The 21,551-nt window shown below is 40.8% G+C and overlaps 1 protein-coding gene across 2 annotated transcripts in view; it reads left to right on the top strand.

The window, feature by feature from the left end:
* EIF2AK4 (eukaryotic translation initiation factor 2 alpha kinase 4) overlaps nt 1–21,551 on the top strand; it is a 112,630-nt gene that overhangs the window by 56,398 nt on the left and 34,681 nt on the right. For both annotated transcript variants that reach the window (XM_081230198.1, XM_081230199.1), the window contains 9 exons: nt 2,491–2,924; nt 3,993–4,062; nt 6,302–6,385; nt 8,148–8,270; nt 10,075–10,179; nt 12,060–12,117; nt 13,056–13,135; nt 15,926–16,027; nt 20,928–20,981. In XM_081230198.1, the coding sequence (XP_081086324.1) occupies nt 2,491–2,924; nt 3,993–4,062; nt 6,302–6,385; nt 8,148–8,270; nt 10,075–10,179; nt 12,060–12,117; nt 13,056–13,135; nt 15,926–16,027; nt 20,928–20,981 (1,110 nt within the window). The remainder of the gene's footprint in view (nt 1–2,490; nt 2,925–3,992; nt 4,063–6,301; nt 6,386–8,147; nt 8,271–10,074; nt 10,180–12,059; nt 12,118–13,055; nt 13,136–15,925; nt 16,028–20,927; nt 20,982–21,551) is intronic.

Here is a 21,551-nt window from a genome sequence, read left to right as displayed (position 1 = left end):
TGTAATTTTGATCAACTCATTTAACTTCTTTATATTTTAGATTCTTGAATTCCAAACATGATCAAGCTTCATTTCCTTTCAAGTACTTAAAACTGATTAGTAAGCTCATATAACAAAAACATCTTAGTAACTTAATCCCCCATGTTTTTCCTGTGGTTTCTCCCTGTGAGAACCCAACAGTCCTCACACCCCATCTCTATTTTCAGGTTAAGGTAGGGCCATCTCCTCAGAGATCTGGAATTTCATTAGCAATTGGACCCATTACTGTTAATGCACCTTTGCATTTTAATAAATGAATTCCTAGGAGTTCTAGTGTAGCAAGCCCCACACCCCACTCAGTGACACATAGTGTTACCAAACAAAAATTGGGTCAGCTCACCCACTCACAGTAAAGCCAACTTACTGACACTAGGATTTGGTAGAGGAAAGTGCAGCATTTATTGCAGGCACCAAGCAAGGAGTAAGGGCAGCTAATAACCAAGAGACCCAAACTCCCCAGTGGATTCCAGGGAAGCATTTTTAAAGGCAAGGCGAGGGAGAAAGTTGCAGGGTGCATGATCAGCTCATGTACCATTCTCTGATTGGGTGATGGTGAGGTAAGAGGGTGGTGTCACGGGGCTTAACATCATCAGTTAAGATGTTAACTGGAACCAGACCGGTTCCAGCCGGTCTGGGGGCTACATGCTCATGCTCATCATGCAGTTAGATTCTTCTATCTGGTGGAGGTTTTAGTTTTAGTATCTGTAAAGCAACTCAGGAACGTGCATCAGGCATGTTATCTATGTCCTTCAGGAAAGAACTAAAGATTCTGTGACTGTTATATGGCTGATTCACTTTTTAAATTGTTACCAATTCTCCTGGCCCAACTGCTATTTTTTTATCACTGCATGTTCACATTCTTTCAGTCATTATTGAGCAGCCTTTTGTGACTCGGGAGGCCTGGGAGACTAAAGCTTTTCTACAAACAAGACACAGGCAGAGGACATGGTGGGCGATTTGTCCCGGGAAGGCCCCATAGGGTCCTGCTTGGTTACAATATTATATGTGATATGTACTGAGACATGAGGTTGAAAGACAATGCCAAAACTTCCCACAGTCCTCCACTCTATTAACGTGGCAGTAAAAGAACACAGGGCTGTCATTTTTTTGGAGCACATTTCCTATTTGAGACTGTTTGCCAGGTGGCTCATGAACCTTGTCTTCTAACCTCATGACATTCTTAGAAATAGGTATTATCCCATTTTGCAGATGAGGGAACCGATGCTCAGAGAAGTTATGTCATTTGCCTGAGGTCACATACATCACTAAGACATTTCAGCCAGCATTCAGACTGACACCTGTTTTACTCAGAAATGTACTTTGTACCACTATTTCTGTACCCCAAAAAAGATAATCTGAAACTCATTTTTATAGTATTCCTTTCTCATTCCTAAAAGTAGTTTTTGGCATAGAAGCCTATGAGCCAAATAAGAGAATGATGCTCTCTTTTGTAACCAACTAGTTTCTCCCTCTGCGATGGGCAAGTTGTTAATTTCCATCACTTCAGTTGCCCTGCATGGTTGGAACTGGAAGGTTCAGAAAACAAAATTTTATAAAAAATACTTCAGTCAACCCAATTGCATAGCAGAACTGCCTGGGATAAGGATGCCTCTATGTAAAATACAGAGATTTGGCCTTTGAACATTTTCTTGTATTTTACTTGTGTTTTTCTTTTATTCTTAATTGTATTGTTCTAGTTTCCTTACATAACATCAGTTGTAAATCTTCAATATTAGTAACAAAATTGATGGGCAGTAATTGTGTTAATGCCAATTACTTTATTTACTGAACACCTTTCTGTGTGACACCTTGATACAGGTGCTTTACTCACATCATTTCATTTAATCCTCACAGTCGCCTTTGAGGTAAGGGAAGTGGCATAAATGCCATTTTGTAGATTAAAAAATCGAGTTTCAAGGAAATTAAGTCATTTGCCCAAGTTCTTTATAAGTTGAGAATTAGAATTTGCATGCAGGTCTGTTAAAACTGTTGCTTAGTTTGTGTTTAGTGACTTTAAAAAAACAAGTGGAGAGAAACTAAAATCACCTTCTAAAAATTTACACTGAGTTTGGAAAATAAATTTTTAAAAACAAGGTTAAAAAAGCAACAAGGTTTACTTGGAAATTTAGATAGCAGATGTGATATTGGAAAAGCAGGAATATAATTGTCAATAAAATGAATGATTAAAATGGAGATTATGTTTTCCCCAGAGTCTCTTAGCAGGCTCTATACATTTAGCTCGGGGTGAAATGTTTTCTGTTTTTGGCAGTCACGACTTTCTTCAGCTTAAGAACTTCAGACACGTGGTCCTCGATTGTAGCTGTGGGTTCTGATTCAGAACTCGGGGTTCTCCTTGGGAGGGGATGGGCTGACACCGTAGGAATGCCAGTCGGTACAGGGTTTGGAGTGGCTGACCTGCCGGACCCCTCTCCTTTCTCCTTCGCGCGGCAGGTGCAGAACAAGCTGGACGGCTGCTGCTACGCGGTGAAGCGCATCCCCATCAACCCGGCCAGCAGGCACTTCCGCAGGATCAAGGGCGAGGTGACGCTGCTGTCGCGCCTGCACCACGAGAACATCGTGCGCTACTACAACGCCTGGATCGAGAGGCACGAGCGGCCGGCGGGCCCCGCGACGCCGCCCCCGGACGCGGGGCCCCAGGCCCTGGACGGGCGAGCCTTGCCCCGGCCACCCGTCGGCGACAGCGACACGGACGGCCCGGGCAGCGTGGAGGCGGCCGCTCCGCCGCCCATCCTCAGCAGCTCTGTGGAGTGGAGCACATCTGCTGAGCGCTCGGCCAGCGCCCGCTTCCCCGCCGCCGGCCCGGACTCCAGCAGCGACGAGGATGACGACGAGGAGCACGACGGCGTCTTCTCACAGTCCTTCCTGTAAGAGTTCCCGGTTGCTGCTGGCTCATCCCCGCCAAGCCCAGGCCGGGGGAAGGGGAGGGACTTGGTTAGAAATCCAGTCCTGTGTACCATGATGAAATACACGTATATGAAACTCATTTTTAGAGAGTAACCAAATTCAGTCCAAGGGTTTTTTCCCTCTAATATCTTCAAGAGATCTCCAAAATCCAAGCCCTGGAGGATGGAAAAATAGAAACTTCTTCCAGCCCCTCCTCTTAATACATTTAATAGGATTTTTAAAAGAGTGTTCTTTTTAGATAAGGGCTTCCGACTCTGTGGAACATAAAGGAACTAATTTGGAGTCTTGACATAGGACCTACTGCAGTTCTAAAAAGGGTTACCAGGGCTTCCCTGGTGGCGCAGTGGTTGAGAGTCCGCCTGCCGATGCAGGGGACACGGGTTCGTGCCCCGGTCCGGGAAGATCCCACATGTCGCGGAGTGGCTAGGCCCGTGAGCAATGGCCGCTGAGCCTGCGCTCCGCAACGGGAGAGACCACAACAGTGAGAGGCCCGTGTACCGCAAAAAAATAAAAATAAAAAAAAAAGGGTTACCAAACCAGTAATTATGATCCTAAAATAAAGTTTAAAGTTTAACGTATCTCAGGGCTTCCCTGGTGGCGCAGTGGTTGAGAATCTGCCTGCCAATGCAGGGGACACGGATTCGAGCCCTGGTCTGGGAAGATCCCACATGCCACGGAGCAACTAGACCCATGGGCCACAATTACTGAGCCTGCGCGTCTGGAGCCTGTGCTCCACAACAAGAGAGGCCATGATAGTGAGAGGCCCGCGCACTGCGATGAAGAGTGGCCCCCGCTTGCCACAACTAGAGAAAGCCCTCGCACAGAAACGAACCCAACACAGCTATTAATTAATTAATTAATTAATTAATATTAATAAAGTTTAACGCATCTCAGAATCCACCCTGGTCATTTACATTCATGGTTTTATTTCATTGTATCCATTTGGATACAGTTTATAGTAACTCTGAGCTATTGAATTGTAACAGGGGATTTGGTTTCTTTAGTCTTTCTCTCTTTCTCTTTTTAAGACCTGCTTCAGATTCTGACAGTGATATCATCTTTGACAATGAAGATGAGAACAGTAAAAGTCAGAATCAGGTAAATATATAAATAGAAGTTACACCTTTTTATTCATCATGGGATGGCTACATAAGCAAATGTTTGATGTTATAAACCTCAGGTAAAATAGTAAAGCCTTAATCTGATATGCAGATATAGAAACTGTCGATTTTAAAACATGATTTTTTAAAATATGCTACTCATAGGGTTACTTGTAGGTCTTAATTTATCCACATAATAAAAAGAGAAGAATAAATTGACATACTGGGTTTTTTTGTTTTATTTTGCTTTTAGTGAAAACCACTTCCTAGAGGATTTTAGGAAACGTGGCTGGGGATGAGGGTTGAATGCAAATTAATTGAGTAACTAAACAGCCTCATTGTGGAGTTATGTAGGCCTCTCTCACATCAATTAATCTTGATGACTTACTCTCATAAACCATCCTCTGGAACAGTGTTTTAACACTGTGGGTTATGATCCTGTAATGGGTTATGAAATCAGTTTCAAGGATTACAACCAGCTTCATTTTATTTTTAATGCTGTAGAGAAGAGTAAAGAATACCAAAATGTATCACACTAGTAAAGGTAAACTCTGTTTGTAGAACTTGTCTCTTATGAGTATATGTATTAGGTGTAATATAAAATACAACATGGTCTGAAAGGTTTGAGAAACACTACTCTAAGCCTTGGACCCCACTCAATTCTGTATATTCCTGCATCCAGGCCAGCAGAGCCCCTCAGTGCTGATGGCTTGGAGTTGGTGTGAAGCTTTGTAATTTCCAGGGCTGTCAGTTATTGCTAGAGAAACCTTCTACAGCTGGGGATTGGATGCAGTGACTTTATTACCAGGAATAAAAATATAATTACAAGCAGGGTGCATTCATAGCAGATTTAAAAAGTCTACACATAGACTGTCTTAGATAAGCAGTTAAATTGGTTTGAATGAGGTTTGAATGCTTTAGCCAGCACTTTTTTTTTTGGCTGCACCGCGCAGTATGCAGGATCTTAGTTCCCCAGCCAGGGATCGAATCTGTGCCCCCTGCAGTGGAAATACGGAGTCTTAACCATTGGATTGGCAGGGAAGTCCCAGCATTTTTTAAAAGTACTTCCCTTTTCTATTAAAATCCCCTTAACCCCTGAGGAAGTTTAAGGAATAATAGCATAAGTAGTCTAAACTAACTGCTTTGGTTTTAGCATTAGTTATGCATATAATTATTATGGGGGCACCAAATTTACAATTCTGGTTTTTCTCAATTAAGGGAGATATCCCATGGGCATTCTAATTGATGGGTAGAAACCTCTAAGAGATTAACAATCTTGTACAGATAATCCCCAGAATAAATAAATGATTCAAGAGTAGAATTGAGGGAATTCCCTGGCTGTCCAGTGGTTAGGACTCCGAGGTTTCACTACAGAGGGCCCTGGTTCAATCCCTGATTGAACTAAGATCCCACAAGCCACGCGGTGTGGCCAAAAAAAAAAAAAAAAAGTAGAATTTGATTGTTTCCAGAGCAGTCTTTTTCCATCAATAAAGATAAAATGTTGAAAAAATGTTTCCACACAAAAAATGCAAACAGTCAAATGCTACCTAATGCTTTCCCATACTTGGGGGTAGGAGGGAGTATTTAAATATGTCTATTAGAAGAAGAAACAATTTTTTTTTAAGGGACATGAGTTAGAAAAACAGCTGTAGAGGACTGGCAGACTAACCGTGTGGAAAAGTAGTGTAGAGGATCGGTCACCCTAAGTGGCAGCTGGGTGGTGGTTCTTCAGTGCTGTAGCCGAGGGCAGTGTGCCGTCCGGTAATGTGATCACATTTAAATTGTTTTAGCTAAAGATGGATTTCTCATCTTCTGTTTCCAAAGTAAGCCTACCATCAAAGGTAGGCATTCCAATAAAACTGAAGCCTTAAAATATTAGCCTGTATACATTCTACCCTTCTTATCCGTAGAAAGATAGCAAGTGGTGAGAAGGAATTGACTTCGAGCCTTTCTGTGGATTACCTTTAATACCCACCTGTTTCCTGTTGTCCCCATCATTGTTCTGTACAGTAACAGACCTGTAAACTGTGCATTAGATTCTGGTATTGGCAAAATTGCCTTTTAAATGCTGTAAGCATCTAAAGGACAGTGGTGGTTGTTCTGCTCACTCACCTTCCCTCTAAGGCAGCAGGATAGCTATGTATGCTGTAGGGGCAGGAACAAAAGACTTGGTGGTGGTGATGATCTTGTTTCATTTCAGCCTCATTTTGAGCTCTCGTGTGTTCCTCTTGGGTTAGGATGAAGATTGCAATGGAAAGAACAGTTGCCATGAAAGTGAGCCACCGGCAACCACTGAGGCTGTGCACTACCTCTACATCCAGGTGAGGCCCTGGCATGCAGCTCAGTGACACGGCAACTCCCAGTAGTATGCTAGCAAGTAGGTTTTGGGAGATGAGAGCAAGAGAGTGAGCAAAGAGGGCTCACCGCACTGCCAAAGATTAATTGGCCAGAGAGGATTATAGCACGGAGGCCCTTTCCCCCTGCCTTGAACCCATGCTCTCCTGTACCGTAGCAGGAGATGGCACAGGGCAGTGGTTCCAGCTCTGGACTTACTTAGGCTGTGTAAGTTCACATCCTGGATCCACCGGTCACAGCTTTGTGAGCTCAGGCGTGGTTCTTCAGCATTCTATGTCCCAGGTTCCCCACCTATAAATTAAACAGTAGCAGTTACCTCAATGGCTTGTGAAGAATAAACGAAATAACATGCGTGAAGTAATTAGAACCCACCTGAGTTCCATAAACGCTAGACTGTGCATGTACAGAAACTCTACTTTGTCTAACAAGTTAAATCTGGACAAGCAAGGTACGAGGCACATACATCCTCGTGTGTATAGAAGAAACACCCACCTGGTTTTAGGAAAATGGCTTGTCCTGGAACCCCTGAGGGACAGGAGAACCAGTTCCAGTGAGGCATTGCTAAAGGGAAGCTTATAGGCTTTGTCCTGCTCACACTCCCGAGGGGCGCATTCTGGACAGTGGTGAGCTCAGCCAGCAGAGGAGCAGCCACAAACCAAAGCGGGAAACTTGCCTCTGGCCCAAGTGAACAGGACCGTGAGTCATTATTAGTGTTTTCAGTCACATCTGCAAGGAGGCAGATCTTTAAATGTGAAATATAGTACTATGCCCAAGAAGGAGCCCTCAGACAAGTGTAACGTTTCAAAAGAGTCTAGTTAGGTGGTTGCTTTCCTGGGGTTGCAGCGGGTTTTAGGTTTTCCCTAAACATAAACCACTTACACACATGATAAAGCATTTGTCCCCCAAACCGCTAACTGTTGAGTATCTACTATATGCCATTACGCTGTAAACAGTTACAGTGAGACAGAAATACCTAGCAGAGGTACGTGAGGTGTGGTAGGATCTTGGTGTGGGAGGCCTGGAGGATGAGTCAGAGTTTGTAGATGTTATTCTGAGCATGAGAGGATATTCCTCTCATTTAAAATGACATGTTCTTCTCTTTGAAAACAAGAAAGTCCTTCTTCATGAGAAATCTCAACTGTGGCACTGGTTTGAAACATAGGCTAGTTTCATAAATCAAATGCTGCATGTTGCTCTAAGGTTTAAATGATATTGCATTGTTTTCTGATAGATTAATACACTTAAGAAGGATGAGATGAACCCCTTCTTAAATGTTTTGATATTTACAATGTTTTACTCTAGACTTGAAGGTCATTGTCATTAATTTAACATGCAAATGAGAAAGGCTAATGACATCATTGGATTATTAATTAGCCCTTCTTGGAAATTTGGGTTTGGAAACAATCTTGTAAAACAAAAAATAAAATTTTACTTAATTCTAAGTGTTTTCATATTATATGTGACAAGGATTTTAAAGTCTTATTTTTTTAATGAACAATAATATAAAAAATGTAAATGATTTTGTTGGGGTGCTAAGATTATGCATCTTTCTTCCCATTTTTTTTAATACTGTTGGTTTCTTTTTTTAATTAAAAAAATAAGTCTTTTCCATAAGTATTTAAAATCCATGGTACACGTTTCAAAATGGGGGATTACATTAATTGCCATTGTCCTCCTTAATTGAAACTCTATATCATCAAATCCTGCCTGGTTTGTTCTTGTCCATAGATGGAGTACTGTGAAAAGAGCACTTTACGTGACACAATTGACCAGGGACTATATCGAGACACCGTCAGGCTCTGGAGGCTTTTCCGAGAGATTCTGGATGGATTGGCTTATATCCATGAAAAAGTAAGCTTTGCAACATTTTATATCTGAAAAACTTATGTTTACCTAAAATTTATGACAAAATCAAATATTGTGAGATTTGAGAAAACCTAAAATAGAGGGAAAATTATGGGTATGTTGAAATAATCTATTTTTATAGGAAATAGAACATATCAAAAGACGAGTGTAAAGCATCAAAGTTCAAAGAAAGCATTGAAGGATAGAAGAGGGGTCAGCAAACTATAGCCCATGGGTCAAATCTAAATCCCTACCTGCTTCTGTTCAGCCTGTGAGCTAAGACTGGCCTTTACATTTTTAAATGGTTGTAAAAAATTGAAAGAAGGGTAATATTTCATGATACCTGAAAATTCTATGAAATTCAAATGTGTCCATAAATAACATTGTATTGGAACAGGGCCATACCAGTTTATGTGTTGCCTGTGGCTGTTCTTGTGCTGCCACTGTGGAGTTGAGTAGTTGTGGCAGAGACTGTGTGGCCCATAAAGCCTAAAAGATTTACTATCTGGCCCTTTACAGAAAAAGTTTGCCAGCCTCCAGGTTAGGTGGAAATAATCGAACATGTATGGAACATGACGATGATTCCTTGAGTGGTTTAGATAAAGTGAGAGTGTGATTAATACCTGCCAAGATATGTGATTCTGACTCAGTGCTACCTTTCCTAGGAACATGGGAAAATTAGAAAGTCATCTAGCAAGGGTAGAGATGAGACTAACATAGTTTGCCGCATGTATAAAACGTCACTGTAAAGCTAGAAATTGTCATTACCATGTAAATGCTAATGGACCTAGCTTCAAGATGAAACACTGCTTACATTTTAAAAATGGGATTGTCTAATGTGTTAGTGTAAATACGTTTTTTCCTTTGCCACAATTTTCTTTAACCTTAAAATATTTATACTGTACCATATTTATACTAAAAAGCCAGGACTATAATTTACAGATGTCTAGTTTATAAATGATTTGGTGGAAGTGGAATTTGCAAGGTTGAACATGAAAATGAGCTCTAATGAAGGTCATTAGAACTCTATTACTGTGCTAGCGTCCTGGCGTCCTAGAACCATGCTCCGTGCGCTGTCTTCCTTGCCATCTAATCTGCTCAGTACCTGCCAACCATTTGTTGGGTGTCTAACACTGTGCCAAACCTAGAAATAGAGAAAGGCACAAGTGTATGACAAACCCCATACTTGAGAGGGACTTACTGTTTTTTTGAGGGAGCCGAAATTTACCTTCATGTAACAGTAAGAGAGATCACACCATAAAGTGTTTTTATTACATTTATTTCCTGTATTATAGTACCGGAAACAGTAAGCATGATGAGGATGCTATTAGGAAGGGGAGAAAGTAGTGTTCACGTAACAAGTAATCATTGAGCACTTACCTGGTATGCTGGGAATGCAAAGTTGAATTATTAGAATTACTGTGGAAGTCTTCATGAATGAGTTGGCACTTGTAAATATTGGTACAATTCCAATGAGTGGAGAAAAGCCCGGGCAGGGCGGGTAGCCTGAAGAAAGGAGTAGAAGATGCAATGAAAATGGTGTCTATCTCCCTGACCAGAGCAAGGGTTTTGTGATGCAGTAGAGAGAAAGATCATTGTGAACCTGATAGACAGGGGTCTTGGATGCCAAAGGGAACCATTTGGATTGGACCAGACATTGCGGAGGTCAGACAGCCTGGACTAGCATGGTCTGCAGGAGAAGACCTCATCCAATTTTCATCACTAGGTTGGCCTTTCAAATGAGGAAACAGGTATGATATAAGTTATGTTTGGGAAAAAAATTGTTGGTTTCTTTGTTCTTTTTCATCAGGGAATGATTCACCGAGATTTGAAGCCTGTCAACATTTTTTTGGATTCTGATGACCATGTAAAAATAGGTGATTTTGGTTTAGCGACAGACCATCTAGCCTTTGCTGTGAGTATTTTTTTAATTCAAGTGTGCCTGAAAATGGACCCATGTGCCTTAATTATCCTGTCTTCTAACATTCTCATGACTATGAGTTCCCTGAACTCTGCTGTGTAATCCCCAGGAAAGTATACAAGTCTGCAGGGGCAGCTGCAAACGATCCTGCAGGCTTTGAAATTGTGAATACGTTTTAGTGAGTGCGTTCCACTTGAGAGACATAAAATTATTAGTTTGTGGGGGATATTTAGGTCAAAGGCATGAAATACTTTATGAAACAATTTGGTGTTTTGGTCTACCATGCCAGGCACTGGGCTAGATGCTTTACACCTGATGGGCTTTTAGTTAGCTTAAGGAAATAAGGCTCAAAAACCGTAAAACATCAGAAGAATGAGTTCTAGACAACATAAATCAGAAAGTATTAATGCTCTTCTTCACAACACTGTAGAGTAGTTGTTAAACATACAAAGCTAGAATAATGTGAAGTGAGAGAAATAGTCATATAAGACTTAAAAACAGGAGAAAATTTGCATATGGTTATGAGGATCAAGGAGGGCTGTATAAAGAAAACAGCATTTCAGATGAGCCTTAAAGGAAGGGTGGGAGTCCAGTAGGCTGAGATTGAGGGCAGGGCATGGTGACACCAGGGTAGGGGGTTCCCGAGAGAAAGAACAGCATAAGCAAAGGCCCTGGGGTAAGCAGACATGATTGTTGAAGGCCAGCATGTTGTCTGGTTCATTGAAACTATGAGGTGTAGGGGAGCAGTGAGAGAAGATGCTTGAAGGTTGGGGATTCTTGGAGGTGTCAGGCCTTGAGTGCTGGGGGAAGAGTTTTACTTAACATCATAAGCCAGAGATTAGGCACCAAAATCTGTGGTAAATGCAGTTAATTATAAGGGTGGTCAAAAAAAGAAACTAGGATTTGGATTAATGGTGAGAAAAACCTCAGGGGTTAAAATAGAAGGTGAGGTTAGAAGGAGCAGAGAGGGAGGAAATGGAAGGGGGACAGTAAGGACATGGTCCTGACGAGAACACTGGGGAATTTGAAGAGTGCTAAGACCAAGGAGGTGCTCTATGGGGATTTGATCCCCAAACTAACAAATGTAACTTGATATCTGTATGCTGTAATAGTAGGGAGGTAGATAAGAGCACAGGCTCTGGAGGCCTACTTCCCTGGGCTAGAATCCTTGGGCAACTTACTTAACCTCTTAGTATTCTTTCCATAAAATGTGCCTAATACAAGTACCAGCTTCAAAGTTGTCACCAGGATAAAATAAGAATATAGTTAAAGCCCTGGAACATTGCCTGGGTCTACGAGTATTAGAGCTCTTGTTATTGATGGCAGTGCTTGTGATAGGAATCTGTGGAGAGATGTCAGAAAAATAATGATTTAAGGGAATGCGGGAAACAGGACTGTCACAGATGTAGTGGAAGAAGTGAGGCTACCTAAGAGGTATTAGCAGTGACAGTGGAACAGATTTGGTGACCAGCCTCTAGGAAAGAAGAGTAAAAATTGACCCAGTGGGAAAATTAGAAAAGTTAGAAAGTGAGTTTGTTGTTATTAATATACCTTTACTCTTCCCAGTAAATAGATTCTGTTTTGGCATTTGAAATATGAAAATAAATTAGTTTAGGTAAGTTTTCAGGGGGTTCTGCCACGAAGGAGTTCTACGGTGAATTGCCCTTCTCCTTGATCTCATTGAGGTTTCCAGTGAGCCCTGCATTAGTAGGCTAACTAAACTAAAAAAAAAATTAAAGCTCAAAAAAGCATTATTATAGTTATTATGGTTTCTGTGTAATATTTTTCAGTCAGTCTTCATTTAGAAATGATAATCCATTCCTGTGGAATAATATAACATTTTAATTTGTTATTTGGCTTACTTGAATTTTTAGGCTGACGGCAAACAAGATGATACATCAGGAGATCACTTGATTAAATCAGACCCTTCAGGTAAATCCAGAAGACTGTATATTTAATTAGTGTGTTAACAAGCAATCCACAAAATTTCTTTTTTTCTCTTTTATCTTTTTTTAACATACAAAAACTTTACATATGTAATGTATATAACCTGAGGAGTTTAGAGGTACATACACACCTAAGAAAGCATCACCACAATCTATGCCATAAACATATCTATCACCTCCAAGTTTCTTCCTGCCCTCTTATTTATTATTACTATTATTATTAATTTTGTGATAAGAACACTTAGCATAAGATCTACCCTCTTAGGAAAATTTCATTTTATTATTATTTTTTGGGGGGGGAGTGCACCGTGCAGCATGTGGGGATCTTAGTTCCCCGACCAGGGTTGAAACCCATGCCCCCTGCAGTGGAAGCGCAGAGTCTTAACCACTGGACCGCCAGGGAAGTCCAGGAAATTTTTAAATATGCAGTACAGAATAAGATTTCTCAAAGTGAAACCTTTTTTTCATTTGTAAAGATTTTATTCTAAAGCAAATTATAATTATTCATTAAATTAACAAAATTATGAAAATGCTTTAATTTTTTTCCCTTTTCACTATATAGATTGTTCTTCAGAAGTCTAAGAAATTAGACCTTCAATTAGAATAATTTACTCCTCTGGGTAGGCAGTTATACTTTGACCCCAGGTGGTAATAGGAGGTTACCTCATGACCTGGGCCATCTGGGGTCTTCCTGCCTGGCACTGCCCCTTTACCACAGCAAAGCCATCCTGTGTGGAACAAAGTGTGTGGCCATCCACGATTTAGGGTTAATAGCTTGGTGAAATGCATGCGGCTTCTTCCTGTGAATAGTGTAAACAATTAACAGACCATGTTTCTTAAGAAACTTGTTTTGTTTTGTTAAAAATTGCCTTTATCTCTAAGTCCTGTTATTGGAAATCCTTCCCACTGCCTTCTTCCATGCAGGTCATTTGACTGGGATGGTTGGCACTGCTTTATATGTAAGCCCAGAGGTCCAAGGCAGCACCAAATCTTCATACAACCAGGTAAAGAGGAAGGTTTTCGGGGAAAAGGAAAGATCTCAAGAGAGAGATAATAGTAAGAATATCAAGATTACAAAAAACAAAAAAAAAGATTACAGCATTTGGGGTTTAGTTACCAGCTGAAATAGGCAGGAACATTCATTCACTCAATATATATCCACATGTCTATTGAGCGACTGCTCCAAATAGGACATGTGATGCCCAAGGACAGTGACTGAAGCTGGCACTGTTGTTGCCAAGAAGCTTACAGTCCCTCCATCCATCTAAAGAAGATTTGAACTAACTGGTCCTGGGCCAGGCCCCGGGAACACAGGGAACAAGGCAATCAAGTAATAAGACATCTTATTCCAGCCCTCCGGGAGCTTGTCCATTGATGGATGATGGTGGATGAAACAGACAGTAAACAAATAAAAGATTTTTAAATCACAAACTCTGTAGGAACTAAGAAGAAAGGAAATGGAGTCCAGTGACCAGAGAATAGTAAAAGACATCATCTTTAGGTCGACTGACTAGAGAAAGCCTCCCCAAGAGGATGGGTTTCAGGATAAAGGAAGAAAGGGGGGAGAGAAGCCATGCAAAGTTGGGGGCTGAAACTTGGCTGGGAGAGAAGAGGGGTAAGCAGAGGAAATAGCGTGCACAGAGAGAAGACTGTGGGTGAGAGGTGGCGTGGCTCACTTAGGACAGTCAGAGAGAAGGTCAGTGTGGCTGCGGCGTGGTGAGAGCTATGAGGGCGAGAGGCACGAAGCGAAGCTGAAGGGAAGGCCAGGGCCAGATGATGCAGGGCCAGCTTAGCCATGATAAGGGATGTGCACAGGCAGCGCCTGAAGGATCTTGAGCGAGAGAGTTCACTCTAGCTGCTGCCGGAGGCTTGGCAGGAGTCCAGGTGGGACGGCTGAGCTGGGACCAGAGTGGTGGCAGTAGAGACGGGGAGAAGTGTGCAGATATGAAATACATGTTGGAGGGGAATTGACAGGTTTTCCTAACGGAGTGGGTGTTGGTTGAGGAAAAGAAAGGAAAACAGGACAGTGCTCAGGTTTCTGCCTGGAGTGGCTGGGGGAAGGGTAGTTGACTGAGCCGAGGAACCATGAGGAAAGACCTGGGAGATGGAGGAGAAGACGGCAGGAATACTCCGCCTAGGGCATGTTTAATTTGAAATGCCTGATGAGAAATCTGATTAGAGAGCTCCAGTCGGCTGTTAGGGACTCAAGGCTTGAGTTCAGAAGAAAGATCAGAGTCAGAGGTATAAACTTGAGAGCCACTAGCACACAGATGGGATTTAAAGCCCTGTGACGGGATGAGATCACTTCGGGCAAGACCGTAGAGCTAAATTTTTAAAATACATGAGGCAGGCAATTCACATTAAAGCATATTTTCAAGCTAGCGGTGGCAACTGAAGCCTGGGTTTTGGTTCTGACAGGGAGCACTGGGTAGTGACAGAGTTGAAGCAGACCTCCAAATACCCGGTGAGGGTGTGTGGAGATGGACACGCCTACCCTGAGGGAGGGGGAGGCACCTTTAGTGTCAACTTTCTGCAGTTTGGTTTGTAAGAGTATAATGAAATCCTTAAAAGGACCTTACCCTTTGGCCCAGCACGTCCACCTTTTGAAACATATCCTAAGGAAACAACCAGGGACATTCAAAAAGATTGGTGTAAAAGGGGTTTGTCACAGCGTTGTTTATAACAATGAAAAATAACAAGCATTTAGAAAATAGGGAACTGGTTAAATAAATTATGGGACATCCATGTAATTGAATATGTCATTAAAATATTAGAGGCCGGTTTTAGAAAAATGACATTATAGTATAAAAATATTCTTGCTAAAGTAAGGGAATAAAAGTTACAAATGACAGTGTGGTTCTAGTTTTATAGTGTGTGTGTGTGTAGACATTTAAAAAAACCCACCAAAAGGGCGTATCTTAGCCATCAGTTGTAAATATCCTTAAGCAGTGGGATTATGGGTGGTTGCTATTGTATTCTTTGTGCTTTTCGGTATGTTCCGTTCAGTATGTACATTTTTCTACAGCTAACGTATGGGAAATGACATAATGAATGTTTGTTTTTAAGACTTTGGAGGTCACTGGTTGCAGAGGTTCTCCTACTAATCCTTGAGTCCAAATTCATTGAAGTTTTCCTTGAAAGTGGCTCCTGTGCCTGTGTGCAGTTCACCACGCGCAGTCTCCTGCTCAGCCGGGTTGTCCTCAGCTGCCACGGGCACAGGGCCTTCTGACCTCCTTCTTCCCCTCGACAGCTCCCTACCTGAGACTCTGCACTGACTTGCCCTTTTACCTTCTTTACTTACACTTCCATATTTCGTTAGGAGTCGTCACGATATTTCTGTTGTGCTGTGCTTCTGACCTCGTTGGTATGGCTTTGCAATCAGTAGCTGACCTTTGCTATCAGCTGCAGAGTGCAGTCTGTGTTTCCCTTTTGCAATGATTAGTAAAGATGCAAAGCAAATTCTTTCAACAGATCTCGGTTGTCCTTGCTCTGTAGTGATTGTCCTCAGTGTGTGGCCAGTGGTTATCTATGTCTATGTGTATAGCTAAACCAGTTACAATTAATTTTTAAGAAAAACATTGAAGTCATGCCAAATATTTTATCATCTAAATATAAATATGTCTCTCATCTATATTTTACACGTATAATTTTTTTTTAAGAACAAAACGAATTTTTTCTAGTGTGGCTTATTTTCACTTATGCAAACATCCCAACTAACAGTGCTCATCCTATAATTCCCTAGTGGAATATGCTTTCATACCTAGGCTCTAAATAAAATTCTTTTCCCTCCTCAGAAAGTGGATCTCTTCAGCCTGGGAATTATCTTCTTTGAGATGTGCTATCATCCCATGGTCACAGCCTCAGAAAGGATCTTTGTTCTCAACCAACTCAGAGATGTATGTATCCGATGTTTTAATGCCTCAGTTTCCAGTAACCTGAGTCTTAGCATGGACATTAGAATTTGATGCAGGGTATTTTTCTGGTATTTATAATATAGAAAGAAGTGGTCCTACTATAATTTTCTATATTTCTAGTAAATGGAAATCCACCTCTGCTTATGTACTTACATGATAAGAAACTTATCCCAGTTTTATTTATTTCTGTAATCATACTTGAAGATATTGCTAGGTTATCCTTTTGAAAAATATTTTGAGATTACTCTTGATTTTTTTTTAATATTTGAATTTTATTTTATTTTTTTATATAGCATGTTCTTATTAGTCATCAATTTTATACACATCAGTGTATACATGTCAATCCCAATCACCCAGTTCAGCACACCACCATCCCCAACCCCCTCTTTTTTCCCCCTTGGTGTCCATATGTTTGTTCTCTACATCTCTGTATCAATTTCTGCCCTGCAGACCAGTTCATCTGTACCATTTTTCTAGGTTCCACATACATGCGTTAATATACTGTATTTGTTTATCTCTTTCTGAATTACCTCACTCTGTATGACAGTCTCTAGATCCATCCACGTCTCAACAAATGACTCAATTTCGTTCCTTTTTATGGCTGAGTAATATTCCATTGTATATATGTACCACATCTTCTTTATCCATTCGTCTGTCGATGGGCATCTAGGTTGCTTCCATGACCTGGCTATTGTAAATAGTGCTGCAATGAACATTGGGGTGCATGTGTCTTTTTGAATTATGGTTTTCTCTGGGTATATGCCCAGTAGTGCGATTGCTGGGTCTTATGGTAGTTCTATTTTTAGTTTTTTAAAGAGCCTCCATACTGTTCTCCATAGTGGCTGTATCAATTTACATTCCCACCAACAGTGCAAGAGGGTCCCCTTTTCTCCACACCCTCTCCAGCATTTGTTGTTTGTAGATTTTCTGATGATGCCCATTCTAACTGGTGTGAGATGATACCTCATTGTAGTTTTGATTTGCATTTCTCTAATAATTAGTGATGTTGAGCAGCTTTTCATGTGCTTCTTGGCCATCTGTATGTCCTCTTTGGAGAAATGTCTATTTAGGTCTTTGCCCATTTGTGGATTGGATTGTTTGTTTCTTTAACATTGAGCTGCATGAGCTGTCTATATATTTGGGGGATTAATCCTTTGTCCGTTGATTTGTTTGCAAATATTTTCTCCCATTCTGAGGGTTGTCTTTTCGTCTTGTTTATGGTCTCCTTTGCTGTGCAAAAGCTTTTAAGTTTCATTAGGTCCCATTTGTTTATTTTTGTTTTCATTTCCATTACTCTAGGAGGTGGATCAAAAAAGATCTTGCTGTGATTTATGTCAAAGAGTGTTCTTCCTATGTTTTCCTCTAAGAGCTTTATAGTGTCCAGTCTTACATTTAGGTCTCTAATCCATTTTGAGTTTATTTTTGTGTATGGGGTTAGGGAGTGTTCTAATTTCATTCTTTTACATGTAGCTGTCCAGTTTTCCCAGCACCACTTATTGAAGAGACTGTCTTTTCTCCACTGTATATCCTTGCCTCCTTTGTCATAGATTAGTTGACCATAGGTGCGTGGGTTTATCTCTGGGCTTTCTATCTTGTTCTGTTGATCTATGTTTCTGTTTTTGTGCCAGCACCATATTGTCTTGATTACTGTAGCTTTGTAGTATAGTCTGAAGTCAGGGAGCCTGATTCCTCCAGCTCTGTTTTTTCCCCTCAAAACTGCTTTGGCTATTCGGGGTCTTTAGTGTCTCCATGCAAATTTTAAGATTTTTTGTTCTAGTTCTGTAGAAAATGCCATTGGTAATTTGATAGGGATTGCATTGAATCTGTAGATTGCTTTGGGTAGTATACTCATTTTCACAATGTTGATTCTTCCAATCCAAGAACATGGTATATCTCTCCATCTGTTTGTATCATCTTTAATTTCTTTCAACAGTGTCTTATAGTTTTCTGCATATAGGCCTTTTGTCTCCCTAGGTAGGTTTATCCCTAGGTATTTTATTCTTTTTGTTGCAATGGTAAATGGGAGTGTTTCCTTAATTTCACTTTCAGATTTTTCATCATTAGTGTATAGGAATGCAAGAGATTTCTGTGAATTAATTTTGTATCCTGCAACTTTACCAAATTCATTGATGAGCTCTAGTAGTTTTCTGGTGACATTTTTAGGATTCCCTATGTATAGTATCATGTCATCTGCAAACAGTGACAGTTTTACTTCTTCTTTTCCAATTTGTATTCCTTTTATTTATTTTTCTTCTCTGATTGCCATGTCTAGGACTTCCAAAACTATGTTGAATAAGAGTGGTGAGAGTGGACATCCTTGTCTTGTTCCTGATCTTAGAGGAAATGCTTTCAGTTTTTCACCATTGAGAATGATGTTTGCTGTGGGTTTGTCGTATATGGCCTTTATTATGTTGAGGTAGTTTCCCTCTATGCCCACTTTCTGGAGAGTTTTTATCATAAATAGGTGTTAATTTTGTCTAAAGCTTTTTCTGCATCTATTGAGATGATCATATGGTTTTTATTCTTCAATTTGTTAATATGGTTTATCACATTGATTGATTTGTGTATATTGAAGAATCCCTGCATCCCTGGGATAAATCCCACTTGATCATGGTGTATGATCCTTTTAATGTGTTGTTGGATTCTGTTTGCTAGTATTTTGTTGAGGATTTTTGCATTTGTGTTCATCAGTGATATTGGTCTGTAATTTTCTTTTTTTTTTTTTTTTTTGTGGTACGCGGGCCTCTCACTGTTGTGGCCTCTCCCGTTGCGGAGCACAGGCTCCGGACACGCAGGCTCAGCGGCCATGGCTCACGGGCCTAGCTGCTCCGCGGCATGTGGGATCTTCCCGGACCGGGGCACGAACCTGTGTCCCCTGCATCGGCAGGCGGACTCTCAACCACTGCGCCACCAGGGAAGCCCAATTTTCTTTTTTTGTAGTATCTTTGTCTGGTTTTGGTATGAGGGTGATGGTGGCCTCATAGAATGAGTTTGGGAGTGTTCCTTCCTCTGCAATTGTTGGAAGAGTTTGAGAAGGATAGGTGTTAGCTCTCTCTAAATGTTTGATAGTATTCACCTGTGAAGCCATCTGGTCCTGGTCTTTTGTTTGTTATAAGATTTTTTTTTTTTTTTTTTTGCGGTATGCGGGCCTCTCACTGTTGTGGCCTCTCCCGTTGTGGAGCACAGGCTCTGGACACACAGGCTCAGCGGCCGTGGCTCACGGGCCCAGCTACTCTGCAGCATGTGGGATCTTCCCGGACCGGGGCACTAACCCGTGTCCCCTGCATCGGCAGGCGGACTCTCAACCACTGCGCCACCAGGGAAGCCCGCTAGTATAGTTTTCATTTCAGTTATTGTATTCATCTCTGTTTGTTTGTTCTTTAATTCGTCTAGGTCTTTGTTAAACATTTCTTGCATCTTCTCGATCTTTGCCTTCATTCTTTTTCTGAGGTCCTGGATCATCTTCCGTATCATTTTTCTGAATTCTTTTTCTGGAAGGTTGCCTATCTCCACTTCATTTAGTTGTTTTTCTGGGGTTTTATCTTGTTCCTTCATCTGATACATAACCCTCTGCCTTTTCATGTTGTCTATCTTTCTGTGAATGTGGTTTTTCTTCCACAGGCTGCAGGATTGTAGTTCTTGCTTCTGCTGTCTGCCCTCTGGTGGATGAGGCTATCTCTACTTTTGATTTTAAAGCAAAGGAGGAATCCAAAAATTTTGCGTAATATCAATATAGTTACAGCAGTTGGAATGGGTTATAAGAATAATGGATATTTAGCTCTAGAAATTAAAGGTTCCAGCTGAATGGACCTGGTGTAGTAATGCATAAAGAATACCACCGTGACCAGAAGGTAAACGGAGTCTGGGGAAAATGTCAGCCACTTGAATTTTTTTCCCAGTGAGATCTCCATTTGTGTTCTTGGGATTGATCCTTGCCCAAAGGATCAGTTGGCCCAAACTAAACTTTCATTGCCCAAACTAAAAGGGACTTATGTTAGTGTGTGTGGTCCAGGATGCCTATTGGAAATGGCATTAAGATGAGAGTGGAGAATAAGGTCTGAGTGAGGGTGATTTAGATTCACATATTCATGAGCAAGAGTTATGGAGAGTCTTCCTCTTCCTTTCTGAGCAGAGCCAAGCAGGCATGTCTGTTAGGGTAAATCACATACAGCGTAACTAAGAATACTCTGGGTAAATCACATATAGCGTAACTAAGAATACTCCACTAGATATCTTGGAAAAGAGTGTAATGGTTTAACCGCCAGAACAGCGTGGGCAGCTGTGTTCATAATGTATCAGAGGGCAGCTGTGTTCATAATGTATCATAATGTATCAGAGGAAATGAAGTGATTACTGTGTCCTTGCCTTGACTTGGAATGCTCTTCGAGGACGATGTCCTTGGTGAAGTGCCTTTCCTTAGTCTACAATTCATGTTTGTTCCCTCATTTCAAGAATATCTCACTGCCAAGTTAATGTTATGACTGAGGTCTTATTTACCAGAAAGGTGAGAAATTTGGGGCTAGAGGTTTTTGTGTTGTTTTTCTCTTACTCGGTATTGATGGTTTGGTATTTCTACCTTTTTTTAATCTGTTTGTTTAATAAAGCTACTTTGTCTTTCCCTGAAGCCATTAGATTTTAAAGTTTGTCCTCAAATGAGGTGTTTTCTATCACCTAGGCTGTCATTTGGGTGAAGTAAGTATTAAGATAATACGAATGTCCTTGGAAGGATGTGCATTGGGTTTCACGATGAGTTTCACATCCGTCTTCCCTTGTTAGCAAATTTTCATTTCTGTATTTGATTTTCTTACCTCTGGTGAATAAAATGCTTTCACTGTGGCAGTCTGCCAAGCACTTGCTGATTTGAATATAATATTTTTTTTAGCCTACTTCGCCTAAGTTTCCAGAAGACTTTGATGATGGAGAGCACACAAAGCAGGTAATTTTCTGATGCTTTAATTACTGTGTTCTCACTCTTGGGTTTTAATTACTATTCTTCTTCTTCAGTTAGTAATCTTCTGCCACTCATTCTCTTGTGTCATGGGAACAACGTGGGGAAAAAATATCAAAAGATGGAGTACTTAAAATGTATTTAGACTTGAAATAGACCATAAAAGTGCCAAGGGCTGACATAGAAAATTAACAAACTACAGGGTTCTTTTTTGTGATTCATCATGCTTTTGAAGTACTGTTTGGACCCTTGACTTAGCTATTGAAAAAAAGAGAATGCTCTTACAGCTCATTGTTTTAGATAAAGCTTGGAACTTTAAGAAAAGAAGAATATATCTTAAAACTACAGTTTTGTTCTGTCTTATGGTAAAGTAGCTCAAATTGTAAAGGGGAAGACTAGACAGCCAGATGTTACGGTAATTTAAAACAAAATAATTTCTCTTCCATACTACAGATGTGTGTGTGTGTGTGTGTGTGTGTGTGTGTGTGTGTGTGTGTGTGTGTGTGTGTAACTCATGTCATAGTAAATATTGGCTTCTGACTATTTGAAAGAATCTTT

This window comes from Mesoplodon bidens (genome assembly GCF_964165515.1).
Source record: "Mesoplodon bidens genome assembly, chromosome: 3".
Classification (NCBI taxonomy): domain Eukaryota; kingdom Metazoa; phylum Chordata; class Mammalia; order Artiodactyla; family Ziphiidae; genus Mesoplodon; species Mesoplodon bidens.
This window is presented reverse-complemented; position numbering and strand designations above follow the sequence as displayed.